This window comes from Astatotilapia calliptera, chromosome 1, assembly GCF_964374335.1.
Source record: "Astatotilapia calliptera chromosome 1, fAstCal68.1, whole genome shotgun sequence".
Classification (NCBI taxonomy): Eukaryota; Metazoa; Chordata; class Actinopteri; order Cichliformes; family Cichlidae; genus Astatotilapia; species Astatotilapia calliptera.
Genome location: NC_137422.1, coordinates 38,384,962 through 38,401,090, shown reverse-complemented (window position 1 = coordinate 38,401,090; position 16,129 = coordinate 38,384,962). Strand labels below are relative to the sequence as shown.

Genomic DNA, 16,129 nt, shown 5'->3' with positions numbered 1-16,129 from the left:
GGGTTTTCATTTGATGCCATATATATGTTTCTTCTTTTCTTCTTCGCTCTGCACATATACTGGCACTAAATGTCGGACAATGCCCTTCACATAGACATGAGAGTCCAACGCTTGTTGAAGTCAGTTCATACTTTATTTACACACAAAGAAACTGTGGTCAAACACCTGTGATTACACACACTATAAATATTACACAGATCATCAAATACAGACCTTGCTGACTGCCTAGTTAAGTCAAATCATTGGTAGTACGTTGCTAATGTGGAGTAATTGTCCATAAACATGTGTTATTGTCTTTCATGCACACACATTCATCACATCCAAATGGTCATTTCTGTTCTCTGTCCCCTAAAAGAAAGGAAACACAAAGTTTGACTGTGGACCAAAGCTGAACGAGCTTCATTAATTATTAATACATTTTTAATGAATCAGACCTAATTTCATAACGTGAGACACAAACAAACTCCAGATGTTATAAATGTCATTTGAATCGGGATAAATATTCAGATTTCATGTTTTCAAAGGTTCGAAAAGGTTGCCAATGAATAAAAAACACTGAATTATAAAAAACTGAAATTATAATCTGAACCAGCACAATTATTATAAATAGATAAATAATTTTACACCATTAAAACTGAAATACAGATTTAAAGGTTTTTTTTAAGTAATTAATTAATTTTTGTAAAAACAAATTGCAGAATTATTTATTATATTTTAAATATAATTACATTTTTTAACTGATCTGGTTACTTTAAACTCGCATGTCTTTCTTTTAGACTCTCGGTCAGTCCAAACAAAATGAATAAAAATATGAAAAATGTAAACGTTTATGTATATTTCGTTTGTATACCGTATGATATGATGACAGTTTACATTTTCAAACTGAAAGATTTCAGGTTGCGTTAATGGTCTGAAAAAAATTCTTCTTATTTAAAAAAAAAGCAACAACAAAAAAAAACATAAAAGTATGAAAGTTTCAAAATTTTCGATAAAAAAACCAACACATCACAAAATGTTTTTTTAATATTAAGTTTAAAGCTTAAAAACAATATCTGAAATATCTTTACACAAAACTTAAAGCAGTCCAGGCTCTGCAAGTTTCTGATGAGTCTCTTGTTTTCTTGTGAATAAATCCTCCAATCACGTGCCGTCTTATTTTCATGTGACCTGCCTGCAGCAGATCCACTCAGAAAAAGCTTTCCCTCATTTACTGCTAGATAAGCACCCTGAGCGTCATTTATCTTGGCCCTTCATATGTTGGTGGTGGAGTGTGTGGTGGAGAAGTTTTCCATGCGAAAACGAACCACGTTTTCTGTGGGAGGCGGCGGGTACAGGAAGTAGCAGGTAAAGACCTTGCGACAAGCTTTGCGGAAGTTCTCAGACAGGAAGGCGTACAGGATGGGGTTAACACAGGAGTTTCCATAGGACAGGCAGTGGGACACGAGGCGGAAGACATAGGTCGCCTGGGTCAGGGGGAAAGTGCCGAACTCCGCCCACATGACGATGATGTGGTGGGGCATCCAGCAGATAGTGAAGACAGTGACGACCAGGAGGACCGTCTGAGCCGTCTGCAGGGAGAGATAACATATGTGTGAATCTACAGGATGTAGTCGTACAGTATATCAGCACGCCCCTGTATACTCCGGCAGTAATCTCCTAAACGTCTAAATACTTCACCAGTGCTCCACCATCACCATCACTCAGCCAGTGACTTCTCCAACACTCCACATAGTCCACAAACACTCCCTAATCACTTTACAAATACTCTCCGAGCTCCCCACACATACTAAACCAAAACTCCATAAACAATGTGAATTCACTTTCCAAACACTTAGAAATATGCCCGACAAATATTGACCAAACACTCCTCAAAGATTCCTCAAATCTCCATTAATATTCCTCAATATTATCCTCTAAAGTCCACCACCGCCACCACTCAAAGTAATCCTGTTATTCTTTCCTTATTTTCTGTATATACTTTTTCAGTGGCGGATGTTCATATTAAACATGGAAAAATATTTGAATGATGAGGCCAAAATATGTACAACTAATCTCCGCGAGCCAGGAGGTAAATGGACTTATATAGCATTGTTCTACTCTGAGCCAATAACAAGCCACTTCACCCATTTACACAAATATTCAGACAGCACTTTCTTATTATCACACACTCCAATGGATCCATCAGCGGTAATTTGGAGTTTGGCATTTTTCCCATTGATGCTTCAACTTGAGGACTGGAGGAGTCAGCCATCGTCAACCCGCCACTTGCAGCTCAGGCTTCAGACTGCTCTGCACACTCACTTTCAGACAGGTTTTTCTTCTATTGGATCTGCATGATGTCCTAGAGGGAGAATATTGTTAAAATGCCATCTCGGGCACATGCCTCTGACTGTGACCACGGCAGGCTGACTCACCTGTGGTTCAAAACCCTTTGTGAGGTGCAGCCAATCAGAGGAATTTTGACTTAAAGTGAATGATAAACTGCAAGAGCAGGGCAGCATAATTGCAGAATAAAATAACAAAAGCAAATCTATCAGAGTCCATGAATAAATGAATGAATGTGCTAGAAATTAGAATAATTGGTCCCCTTTTAAATGCTCATTAACTACAGTATGTTACCATTATATCTGTGAATCACTAGAATCACATTATTTTCCATATTTTTGTCTTTATTTTAATACAGAGCTTTTCTCTCTTAGTTTATTCTTTTCAGTTCTCAGAAATCTTATTTTTGGTGCGATTATTGCAAAGCAAACAATAACCACTCCAACTGCACCTCCCTGAGCCTGTTTTTTCCTGTTAAAATTCAATTCAGTTCAATTTTATTTACACAGCACCAAATCACAACAACAGTCGCCTCAAGGCGCTTTATATTGTAAGGTAGACCCTACAATAATACATACAGAGAAAAAAACCCAACAATCATATGACCCCCTATGAGCAAGCACTTTGGCGACAGTGGGAGGAAAAAACTCCCTTTTAACAGGAAGAAACCTCCGGCAGAACCAGGCTCAGGGAGGGGCGGGGCCATCTGCTGCGACCGGTTGGGGTGAGAGAAGGAAGACAGGATGAAAGACGTGCTGTGAAAGGGAGTTTTTCCTTCCAACTGTCACCAAGAACTTGTCTGATTGTTGGCGGTTTCTCTGTATTATCGTAGGATCTCTACGTTACAATATAAAACAGAAATTTAGGCTCCATATGACCATAACCAGCGAAAAAGTAACCCAAGATAGATCAAATATCCCTCTGCATCATCATGAGCGCATTACACTCAAACTCACCTGTCACCACTCATCCTGCTGGCTCCCCAGCTTATATTCCAGTGGTCCACGATCACTCTTTGTCAGACTGTTTTTGTGTGTTTGTCACAGTTATCTGCCTAGAGTTTTTTTCGGTACTTTTTTAGACCGCTAAGTCATCGTCAGCCCTTCTCTTATCATCCCAGTCTGTTTTGGGACTTTGAGTTTCCTCCGCTGTGATAGTTTATTTAAAATATCTTTTTGAAACATACCAAAGACCTAAATATTGTTTCATGAACTATTTCTTAATCTGTACTTTACCCGTAAGATGGTAATGGCTATTTATTTTACCTTTCATGTTTTATGTTATCTCTTGTTACTGTAGTCACTTGGAAACTAATGGAGATCAGAGTTTGTCCTTTTTTGAGAAGCAAGATTCAAACCGCGTGATGTTTCCAAGGGTCACAGGGTTAAGTGTGAATTAACTGTGTAAGGTCCACATTACAAAACCGTAAGCTATCGCAAGTCTTGGCAATCACTGGACAGTAAATGCATCTTCTAGCGACCAAAAAATCCTAAACAAAAGTTTGTTTCTTTGTTTTTTTTAAATAAAAATCTCCAAACTTGGGGCAAGGAGATGATAACTATTAATTATTAACTGTCAGAAGGCAGGTCTGGACTTCAAAGACTCGGCCAATAATGCAGACACCGATCCTGCTCCACTTCACCTGCACTCGGTAAACACATCACTTAACAGTGTGTCGCTGTTTTACTGCTGAAATACTTCACAGCAGAAACTGAACATAGGCCTGATTATAGATGGAGCTTTAACAAGCTGTTCTCAAAGAATATCTGCATTTCTTGTAAATCTTTGGCAATGAAGAACTGACTTTAAAAAAATGAAAGTAATAACAGAGAAAGTAATAACCCATCCCCAGACACTACATCCTGAAATATATATGAGTTCAGTGTTTGTCTTAACAGCTTCAAACCTATTTTTTTGTTGTCATAATTTTACCGTGACTCATCTCCAAAGTCAGCACATCACATTTCCGCCCACAACCCTGGAACCGCACATTTATCCATACTCAGTTCATGTCAATATTTAATCTAATTAAAAAGCCTCTTCTCCCACACAGGCAGCTGCCATTTCACACTTCAACTCGGCAACAAAAGCTTCTCAGCTCTCATTTATTAAGCTTTCGCTCTCCCAAAAGTCCTCACTGCTTTGTCCCAGTTATGTCTGATTTTTTTAAAATGTGTTCACACTCACTTAGTATCCCGTCTGCAAAGATTCTTTCATTATGCTCTCATGAAAATGTTCACTTCACTTGATTTCTACAAGTGTCCTGACTGTTCACAGTTTCCATGCTCTTTTCCATAAAAGGGTTGTTTTGTTCTTGTTTGCTCTCACAAAGTCTAATCCTGTTACAGACAGCACTTCATTCATCCTCCAAACTAAAGCACACCACTAATGTTTACATGGCTACACTTTCAGAAAATGTTGCAAATTTCAAGTTGCAAAAAAACAAACATTCGTTAAAGTGTCATCTTCTCTCCAGAAAAACTCCCACATGTCCTAAAATATTCTCACGTTGTAATCTCTGTCTGAGAGACCCAAAAATATTTGTTATGCTTGTTTTTAACGTCTGTCATACTGTATATATACTATTACATTTGAAGATGATCATAACAAACATGGCCAAAGTACTCCCTGAGAGCCAGAAGCTCAGGCTTCAGACTGCTTTGTTTCCACTCCCACCTGCTGTCAATGAGGGCGGATATCTCTAATATGATCATCTCAGGCACACAGCTGTTCCTTTTTTTTTGTTTGAAAGAAGCACCAGTTAAAGGGAGCTAAAGCATCTTTTTTCAGACAGAAGATGACCTGAAAGCCTGAATTAAGGCCCAGTGTAACATTCAAGGATTACTTTGAACTGTAAATCAAGCAAAGCTGATGTAGCCAAGACTAAAACTGTGGAGCCTTTGCGACTTTTGTGGGTTTAAGACTAGTCTGATGCAAAAGCAGGTGAGTGTGTTAGCTGATGGACAATGATAAAATACGCAGGGCTTTATAATATATCCAAACAGAGCGGCCGACAGGTGATAGATGACAGTCTGTCCACTTCAGACGTACAAACAGACTCTGAGCGCTGAAAGCAATCCAGCTACGCTCACTTTTACATTTTCCACAACTGAGTCTCACAAAAATAAAATTTCTCTCAGGTGAAGGACGGTGCTCGGCTGAATCCTGGGTTTCAAACATCTTCAAACATCAACTAATTTTATATTTGAGCATTACAAGATGTATTCACTCGTATATTTAACTTCTCCTCCATCACCATCAGGAGGCATCTGAGCCCAACAAACCAAGCAGAGTCCTGATTTGAATATCACTGAATCAAAGCCAGCGCTAAACCTGAAAATCTCTTGAAGACATGGAGACAGAGTAACTCCATAGAGGCTGCGAGACCCTTACAAGAAGTAGGAGACAGCTGATGAAGGTGTACTGTGGGGATCTGTTGTTGATTTAAAAGTTCACACAGCGAACACTGATTCGATTTAGTTTTTTCTCTCTTTACTGCACAAAGATCAATAAAACTATTCATCCTCAGGACTGTGGGCAGATGAAACTGACCAGCGACCGAGACGTCTGCGTTTCATTGTATGAGACTGAAGATAACAGCTGACTGCGTGTCTGACAGCGAGGCTGGAAATGGAAAAAAGCATGTCCTCCGAGATGATCTCAGTTCCAAAGTAATCATGCCGGGTCTTCTTGTTTTTTGAACTCTTGTGTTGAAATCATTGTTTTTTGCAGCTAAATCTGCGTCGTAAAATTTTATTGCAGTCTTACGTGAAGAGATGAGACTCAGCACTCAACCCGAACATCTGCTGAAACATTATACTGTTTATATGGAAACAATCTCTCTGTTTTCAGCTGCATTAAAGATTCCACGACCTTTCTAAAAGGTTGTACAGAGCCACATGTCCACTGCATGCTCAGCGTCTGAATATGGACACACTGGATTCTATTTTAAAGAGCTGTTGGACTAATGTGTTTTTCTTTATAACAGTAACCCTGGCAAGTTAAGAGCAACAGACTCACTAATGCCACCGACAGACAAAACTGCACTAAACAGTGCCCAGATGGAAAATCTCAGCTGATTGCTTAATATGGAGTTGAGGACTTTTCCAAGAAATATTTTGAAAAGGTTGTTTGGTGTGCTAACCACTGCAGCATGCTTGCCTCACAGCAAGAAGGCCCTGAGTTCACCATCAGGTCAGGATCTTTCTGTGTGGAGGTTGCATGTTTTCCCCGTGTTTGCGGGAGGTCTCTCTGGTACTCTGGCTTCCTCCCACAGTCCAAAGAAATGCAGTTAGTGGGGTTCACATCTAAATTGCCCATAGGTGTGAATGTGAATGCACAGACTGGTGACCTGTCCAGTGTGTACCCAAAGACAGCTGGGATAGGCTCCAGCGCCCCCGCGACCCTGAATCGGACAAGCGGAAGAGGATGGACGGATGGATTCTGTTCCACAGGTCCTCTTATTTCATAAGTTGATGCAAATATTTGTAAATTCAAACAAACTAATGTAGTCCGGATGGAAAGCACTGAAAGGTGCCAAGTTTCCAGCCCCTTATTTAATTTCAAACATAATAAATTCACAGGTGTTGTTTAGTCATACGATGCGTTGTTATATTTTATTACATGGTTTTATTGTCTTTCTTGTTTGTGTGAATTCATATGATGTTTCTGCTCTCACACTTTAATCAAGTGTGTTATCTAACCATGTCACACCAGCATAAAACCTTGCACAAATATTGTAACAGGAAAGAACTGATGAAACATTTCTTGGTTTATTTATGCCTATTTTGGGTGTTTTGCATATTTCTGACCACATATTGTATATGTGTGTGTGTGTGTGTGTGTGTGTGTGTGTGTGTGTGTGTGTGTGTGTGTGTGTGTGTGTGTGTGTGCAGTGTTAGGGAGTAACGAAATACATGTACCGGCGTTACGTATTTAAAATACAAAATATGAGTAACTGTATTCTGTTACACTTACCATTTAAAAAGGTGGTAATCAGAATACAGTTACTTTGTTGAAATAAATTGAATACACGGCGGCCATCTCCGGTTTAATGTGTTAGCTTAAGCCCTCTCTATGCCTTCTCCAATTGTGGTTTAGCTCAGTTAGATGAGCATACGGTCATATATCACATGCCTGAGAGTAGCAAGCCCGGGTTCGAGTATGACCCATGGCCCTTTTTTTTAAATGGGTCAGTTACACAATGGACCCAGAGCCAGCAGTGCACGGGCAGACCCGCAGCCCGCACAGCCGGTCCAGCTGCTGGGCCAGATGCTTGCGGAGATCATGGCGATGCATAAAGATGCAGAGAGCAGAGATTGACAAACTTCAGTACCCAGCCAAGAGCCAGACCCAGGCATTGGAGAGGATGGATGGGGCAACTGTGCACCCCCTCTCTAAGGGGTGCCTAAAAAGTAGTACTGAAAGCTATCTATATCTGAGGCCTTAGAAGCTTCTATCCCTCTGGTATACCATAGAGATAGAATCTAGGACAATAAACCAGATGTTCTCCACTGAACCATCCAAGGTAGGGGAACAGTATGAGAACAGCCCCACTACAGCTGGAGACAGAGCAATACTTTAAGAGCATCTGGGATGAGGACGCAACCCAACATGAACGAGAAATCAATTCACTGATACACACCACAAGGAGGTACAGCAATCACATCAGAATGTCATTCGGACTACAGATGTGTAGTCAGATGGTAACAGAGAGAAGGAAGGTAGCCAGAACTGAGGGGATTGCACTACCAGAAATTTACACTACACAGCAAATTCAAAAGTGTTAAATGTTTTGGTGTTAATAGTCTTCTTGCAAAAGTAGAGTTAATTTTACTCTAAGCAGAGTCACATTCTTTTAATGTAACTCTGAGGTGTAAAATGATAGTAGTTAAAATCGAGTGTTAAAAATGAGTGTTTCTCTGTCAAATCTGGAGGTGTTACAATGGAAACATTAACTCTTGACCTCTTAACTCTGAACTCCTAGAGGGGCTATGACACCAACAGAGTAAATTCACAGACTCCGCCCCCAGCACGGCTCCAATCGAAGCTGAAGTGAAGCCGTTTCAGAACATTTTGCTCTACATATTTGAGTTGTTTGCCATGCTTGGTAAGTCGCTTTTTCCAAAGATTGTTTCAATTATTATTATGAGCTTTTACTTCTGTGGCTCTTTGGAGTTGAGACAAAGCTGTGTGAAAGGCATTAGCCATGTTGCTCGCTGATAGCATAATATTCTGTTTTAGCTAGCTGAAAGGTATTGTTTGCGGGCAAATACCACAGCCTTGAAAAAAAGCTTGCATGTGAATTTTCAGTCAAACTTTTGGTCAAATACACCTAAAACAATGTGTAGAATGTGAAATGTTGGTATAATGGTGCTACTTGAAGCCTGAAAACGATCGCCGACGTCCTGACTGGCTTCTACGTTAGCATAGATCCCTCCAGAGTTTTGTGCACACGGTTTAGGTAAAAATGAAAAAGGTTGAGGTTTTACATTTAGTTCAGTATTACCTGTTGCCTGTGTCTTTGTCTTTTGGGAAAATACTTTACACAAGTAATGGCTCAAAGAGGATTCCTTTTTTTTTTTTTTACTGTGCTGCAATTGTTTACTGGATTATTTGTGCCATTAATTAGTGTCAACTAATTTTTATTCAATCTCCACACAGGATATGCTTGTGAAGATGGAATATGGGGGAGAGCAGAAGTGCGTTGAAGTTCCACAAAGTGATGAATGAAGGACATGCATATTGTATTGAAGAAATAAGTGATGAGATGCTGTTATTTGCATTTACCATGTCAGACCTTTTGATAAACAAAATTCTAATGAAAGTGAGAACATGTATACTGTTACATCTTTCAGAAAATGTTTTGAAATTGTGGTGCACAGTTCAGAATAAATGTTTTTCAAAAACCATTGCATCTTTTTAGTAAATGTTTATTTCCAAAAGAGATTTCTAGAAGTTCAGAACAGTAAAATTCCCGCTTTTTAGAATGAATTAGAAGATAACTCTTACGTAGTTAAACTAAAATACTCTTTGAGAGTTAATATATAAACTCTTAACACCAAGTGTTAAATTATCAACTCCAGACAGATTTGGTGTTTAACACTAAATCAGAGTTAACGTACCAACTCTCCAAAAAGAGTTAAATTAACACTCTCTGGTGTGGACCCATATAGACACTTTAATAGTGTTGAAATCAAATCCGACAGTGTTAATTTGGACATGCTGGATTTGCTGTGTACAGACATCGAGGGCAGCTGCAAGTGCCTGGGAATAGGAAAATGAAGACCATGAAGAGGCCACAAGGAAAGTCACACCCACCAAAATCCTGCAGAGAATAATGCAACTTCTGAGGAGTGAGCTGTAGAGGAAGAACACGACCCAGGCAATCAACACCTACGCCAGGGGTGGGCAACTCCAGGCCTTGAGGGCCGGTGTCCTTGCAGGTTTTATATGTGTCCTTGAACCAACACACCTGATTTAAATGGCTAAATTAGCTCCTCAACATGTCCTGAAGTTCTCCAGAGGCCTGGTATCGAACTAATCATGTGATTCAGGTGTGCTGACCCAAGGTGAGATCTAAAACCTGCAGGACACCGGCCCTCGAGGCCTGGAATTGCCCACCCCTGACCTACGCCCTGCAGGTGATCCTTGGGTTGTTGAGAATGACCAAGGCAAGATCCTGTGGGACTTCCAGATACAGAGGGACAAACTGGTGAGGGCTAACCAGTTGGACATAGTGGTGGACAAGCAGAGGAAGACAGGATAACAACATCAGGAAGAAGGAACGTGAAAAGTTCAAGAAGTACCAAGGACTGAGAAAGGAGCTTGAGAGATGTGGAGGGTGATGGCAAAAAATGGTCTGATCTGAGCACTCGGGGCAGTGACCCTCAAACTAGGCTGTTGACTCCAGCAGATCCCAGAAACGTCATCCAAGGAATCTGTCCAGAAGAGCGCAGTCCTGGGAACGATACAGCCCAGGACCCTCAAGGCCCGAGTCCTCTGGTTGACTTGGGTCTGGTGGATCCGAGCTTGAAGGATAAAGACCGTCCACAGGGCGAGCTGGGATATATTTATATATACAGCAGTATGTCCTCACAAAGAACTCAGCTGGCTGGTGTTTCCGTGACACTGAAACATCAATCTGACGTGAGCGCTTACATAATTGTTATCAGTGTTATGGTGTCTCTTGTTTCCACAGAGGATGGAACTGGTGTGAATGAAGGCCCAACATTTCTCTCCTCTTCAGACTTTGTGGGAATCTCCTCTATTCTTAGTCCTGTTGTCTAAATATTTACCCAGTAGCGTTTATTCCTGCTCCACTGACCCGAGAAACAGCAGATACTTTGTTGTAAATTGCCTGTAGCTAATGTCTCTCTGATCTGTTGGTACGGGAGATCTGCACACTGTCGCCTGCCAGCTAGGACCAAGTAACTCAATCTTTGAGGCTTGTCGCCCACACCTGTCATGTTGAACTTCTACTGCTCCACAGCTGTCACACTCTGGGCAAACTATGACCTACATGATGGGGCAGGTGAGCTAACACAACTGAGCTGCTGGCTGAACAGGTTTGACTGTGATGGTGATGTTTAATCATATTATATTGATTTTTTCTTGTTCCCTCAGTGGCTTTAAACCTGAGGTTCCATATTATGCAGACCAAAGCATACATTTTAAATAGAATAACAAAAATCAACTTCATTAGTTTCAAATACCTCTCCACCCTTATCATGGTGTGATGGGGGTGTCCTTGCTCAATTAATCCCAAGATCAGTATTGCTGGTGACAAATGCCCCTGGCAGGGTTTCTGAAAGCAAAGTGTCAGCAATCTGAAAAAGGAGACATAGCCCCCTCATAGAGCCATGCCTGGTAAAGACGCTAACTGGCCCGCCCCCAGCAAAGAGAAAAGACATTCAGAGTTCCTCAGCGTGACAGAAAACTGATGTTCAAGTACAGATGTAATCAGTTTGATATTCTAATACAAGGGAAAGAAGTCCAATTTCAAAAAGACATCTCTTTTTTTCTATAAAGAAATGCTGATTTGATTTGGGCTTAAATTCTAAGAAATAAATGTGTAAAATTACAGAAACAGTTCTATTAGCACATTACGCAGACCGTCCCGTAATCCAAAATCAGACATTTTTTAACTGGCAGAATATGTATTTTGTTTTGCTTTTTGTTACCATGAAAATTATCTGTTTTTATGGTACATAGTGAAAAAACACAAATTTTCTGATATTTTATTGTTTATCTATTACTTATTTATTTTGGCGTAGTATGAAATGCCATGGGGGAGGTCCACCAGACCTAAAAGAAACAGGTGCTGTCTTACACCAGACTCTTTGCTCTAACAACTCAGATGCTGTTTCAATTAAGGATTACAACTTATTGTAGAGAAGATAAAAAGCTAGAGAACCCATGCAAACACGGCGGCAACATGCTCCAGAAGAGATGCTCGAGATGGGCAGCGTTTCCCCACATTTCAAATGAATGCGGTTTCTTTTTACCACTAAACATTCTAGTTTGTGAATCACTTCTATATGCTAAGCACCAGAGTTATAAGCATATGCATTTCTAAAAAACAAAATATATGCAAAAACAAAAAAATATTTGCTGATAAAACAAGATGGCTGCATGTGCATTCAGGTAGGCACCACTTTTTTCTTATTAGTTTTTTTTAAAACTACCCTCTCCACGTCATCCCTGTTACAGCTTCTTTATCTCCCGAACTGAGCTGTGTTTCCTGTAAGAAAAACAGATCAACGTTCAAGCTCTGCTAATGCTCCTTTTCTTATCTCTCCTTTAAACGTAACTGTTCTCTCCATGTGGCTCACAGAGAAAGAAGACAGAGAGGACAGCGCCAAGAAGAAAAGACCACCTTCAGTGCCAGCTGCTATTGTTTTAGAGGAGCTCATAAGTTTCTTTTTCAGGCAAAACCTTTTAAGATGAGCCAGTTCTTCATAATGAACCTGTTTCCTTTTTTTTTTAATTAAAGAACCTGTTTATATTCTGGGAGAAAAAAAACATAGCCTGGCAGCCAAAAGTTTCATATAAAATAACTAATTTCTTACAGTTAATACAGCTGCCAATCATCCTGTTACAGGGAATCCTCCTCAGCATCTCTTCATCGTAACAGTAACAGTGTTCAAACAGCCCGCTGGTGCTCGTTTTCAGTTTTGACTCTCTCTTTTTCCTGTATGGTTTGATAATACTGTGCACTGGCTTGCTGCTGTACCAGTACCAGACCCATAGTCCCTACCAGTTTGGATGAAAGTTTACTTACAGGAAACAGCAAGCTGTCTTTCCAACAACTCATTAAAAATAAAAGCTGGAACACCTGCAGCCTTTTTAATTCACGAGCCATGTGTAATGCATTTACAACTGAGTGATTCTTCCACAGAAGGTAATCGTATGCTTGGTCTCCCTGCATGCAGCGCAGCACAGAAGGAAGAGGAGACCCTTACTTTTTTTTTGGAGCGCTCAGACTTCTTGGACATGTTCTTCATTTTTTTATGGAGATGAAATAAAATCTGGAGAGAAAAAGTAGAGCAGACAGATTAATTTTGAAGGAAATACTTCTTAATGATTTATCAAAAACGGATCAACTGGTCTGTAAACAGCAAATGCATCAACTTGGTCAACTTGTACTCATATCAGCAGCTGAAGGTTAAAGTTACACAGTTAGATGCCCGCTGGAGGAAGTCACAGGCCACACCAGAGGACTTTTATTGTGACAGTCGGCTGTTACATAAACACAAACTGACTCTGTGCTACTTCAGCTTGACACTTTTATCTGATAAGTGACTTTAACCGTGAAAAAAATCCAAATAAATGAACCTGGAATTTATTGTGAATTTATTTATTAATTAGTTCCCTGGTAACCGAATTACAGCCACTTTCAGGAAGCAACAGAAATGTTCATTTTAAATCTGTTTAATCTAATCAATGTGTAGTTCAAGTCAACAATCTGTAGGTATTAAAAGCACTTCGCCAATAAAATAAATACATTTTTCACATTCCAGTGGCAAGCTGGGATTGGTTCCAGCCCCCCTGTGAACCTGAAGGGGATAAGCTGATGGAAGGACGGACTTGTACTCATTTAATACTTATTATTTTGTAAGTTTTGTTTGTTTATTAAATAAGTGAGAGCAAATGGTTAACCCATCAGAACTGAATTTATATGTCAAATTAATATTTTTGTATTATTTGTTTATTAAACAGTGCAAACGTGTTCAGAGATTTTTCTTTGGCTGGATTCCAGACTTTTATTAGCAGAAAATGTGATTAATTGCGTTTTAAAGCAATTAATGAATGAATCAGAAAATATTTTACACATAAACTGATAATAACTGCTACAGGTATCGCTGAACGGTTATTTATGACTGACTTATAACAGATCAGCTTTGACGCTCACAGATCTCTGACAGTCTGATCATAAATTTAAATGCAGAGGATGGATATTAAACCGGTTATCAGGGGTCTAGGATGCTGATGTTTTTACTGCCTGGTTTAAAGAAAATGAACCATATTTGATGTTAAGTTTCATTTAAATAAAACAGTTGGGGAAACGAATATTTAACCTCTGGGAAATGTCTCGATAATCATTACGATGAAGCAAAAGCTTCTTACCTGCGTCTGGTGCGTTTATTCTGAAACTTCAGCTGGGTATTTTGTATGATGTTATCATAGTTTGGTCATATCGGTTTATCACATGTGACCCACATTAAGCTGACCTATTGAACTGGTTTTATTCTGAAGCGCCACACCGGTGCTGGTGAGTGCGCGCCTCACGCGCGTTTTTACGCACAGCTTTTATGATCTGCAGGACTTTGTGCACGGCCTTTGGACCTTCTGCTCTGTTCTTAATGCCTGTTTTACTGCAGCTGGGAGTCAAACATTACCCCGTTAAATGCCTCCTATTTTGAACTGACCTTAGTGTAACAGCAGCTGATGAGGAGCAGCGGTAGCAGGTACCCCAACACCAGGAGGGTCACTTTGTAGGCGTTTTTGGAGGCTCCGGCCCAGTCCTCCCAGCAGAAAGTTCCGTTGTGGTAGCTAATGAGGCCCTGGTGCTTGGCCACCGGCACCGAGCACACCAGAGACATCGTCCAGATGACGCACAGCCCTGCCAGTGCGTTCCTTGGGCTCCGGACGCTCAGAGATTTGTTGGAGCGCACCACGGCAATGTAGCGGTCCACGGACATGGCCACGAGCGTGAAGATGCTCACAAGCATGTTGACGGTGAAGATGTAGTGTACAAACGTACAGAGGAAGGCCCCGAACACCCACTCCGGCAGAGTGTAAATGGTGGCTTGGAAGGGCACGCAGAAGAGCAGGAAGCCGAGGTCCGCCACGCTCAGGTTCAGGATGAAGATGTTGGTCGGGCTAAGCGAGCGCCTCCCAACTCCTCCTCCACTTCCACCGCCGCCTCCCCCACCTGCGCTGTACCCCACCTTCCCTATCACTACTAGCACTAAAATGTTCCCCACCACCCCCAACACGAAAATGATCCCGAACACCACCGGCACAATCACCGACTCCGGTGTGTGTCCGTCGTCCTCTGACCGATTGAACTCGGGGAGGTCAGGCACGGAGCAGGAGTCGTTTACCGGGAGCGCCATAGTGGGGCAGCTGGAGGGTTAGAGGTGCAGAGAGGGACAGGCTGACAGAAAGACCAGCTCCATGATCCCGATCAAACACCTCCAGCAGCGGAGTCAGCTCTGAGACTCTGAGGACTCCTGGAAACACTGCAAGTTTAGGGAAACGTTGAAGGCTGTTTCCTGTCCGGGGACTTCAAAGTAAAGCCATGTTATTCAAAAGGTAGTCCTCTATTTCTTACTTTTATTCGTGCTAATAAAGAACCTAGATGTTCAGCAGTGAACAAAGCATCTTCATTTCATCTTGAGAAAGAACAAAACAAAACGTCACTGAGAACCAGAGCACATAAAACAGTATTAGAGTGAAGGCACAAAAAGCAGGTGAAATTTTACATCTTAAAGATGTCAACAGATTCCTTTAAAAGCTCAGGAGATATTTAGTTAATTGAAATTATTTATAAAACAAAAAGTTCACTTTTTAGGGAGTAATGCAAATAAAAAAATAAAAAAGCTCCAATGCAGTGTGTGTGCAAACATTTTATGAAACTCAAACAACACTTTTTAAAACAAAAACTATGGACCTGTTATTATTTACATCAGATGCATATTTTTAAAGATTTGTGTCCCAGAGATAATGTCACTTTTTAACATGTTGTGATATAGAGACTAAAGTGCATGGCATTTGTTGTTGTCACTGTATATTCTTGTATAATAGGTTTCTGGTCACTTTATATAGTTAAACGCTATGAGTGTGGAGTGTAAGAGTTCGACCTTTTGCAAAAATGAGCAGGAATGAAGCTGAACTACTAAGAGTTGGTTTGATATTTTGTGCTTTTTCCTCATTATTTTTTGTCCATTTTTGTATCAACTCATGTTTATACAATATAGATTCTGTTTATGTTCTTTGATAGGTTTAAAGTGCTTTTTTATTTATTCGTATCTGTTTTTCTCTCCTAATAACTAACAGAATATCAGTGACCTGGGTTTCGTGATGTTTCTCCTCCTCAAAACTTTCTGTGTCGCTCCCAGCTGTCTTGACCAACGAGGCTTTTATTTTGTTGAGCAATTTGTTTGCCATTTCCCGTTCAGAAGTTTCGAGGCGTGTCTCAAGTTCGATTGATTTCGATGGCACTTCGTACACGCTGAGCTTTTACTGTCTGCTATGAGTCACCACAGCGTTTCATTTACGTCAATATTTAGTTTAAAAA

The 16,129-nt window shown here is 40.5% G+C and overlaps 1 protein-coding gene and 1 long non-coding RNA gene across 2 annotated transcripts; one reads left to right on the top strand and one right to left on the bottom strand.

Moving 5' to 3' along the window:
* Positions 1-114: 114 nt before the first annotated feature.
* On the bottom strand, positions 115-15,059 carry galr1b (galanin receptor 1b). Its single transcript, XM_026175975.2, has 3 exons — positions 14,256-15,059; positions 12,789-12,854; positions 115-1,568 (listed from the first exon to the last, which is right to left on the bottom strand). The coding sequence occupies exons 1-3, from the start codon at positions 14,943-14,945 to the stop codon at positions 1,251-1,253; spliced, it is 1,074 nt and encodes a 357-aa protein (XP_026031760.1). The 5' UTR covers positions 14,946-15,059; the 3' UTR covers positions 115-1,250.
* Positions 7,821-9,236, top strand: LOC145428500 (uncharacterized). Its single transcript, XR_013908786.1, has 2 exons — positions 7,821-8,434; positions 8,989-9,236. It is a non-coding gene; the product is annotated as an uncharacterized LOC145428500 (long non-coding RNA).
* Positions 15,060-16,129: the final 1,070 nt, after the last annotated feature.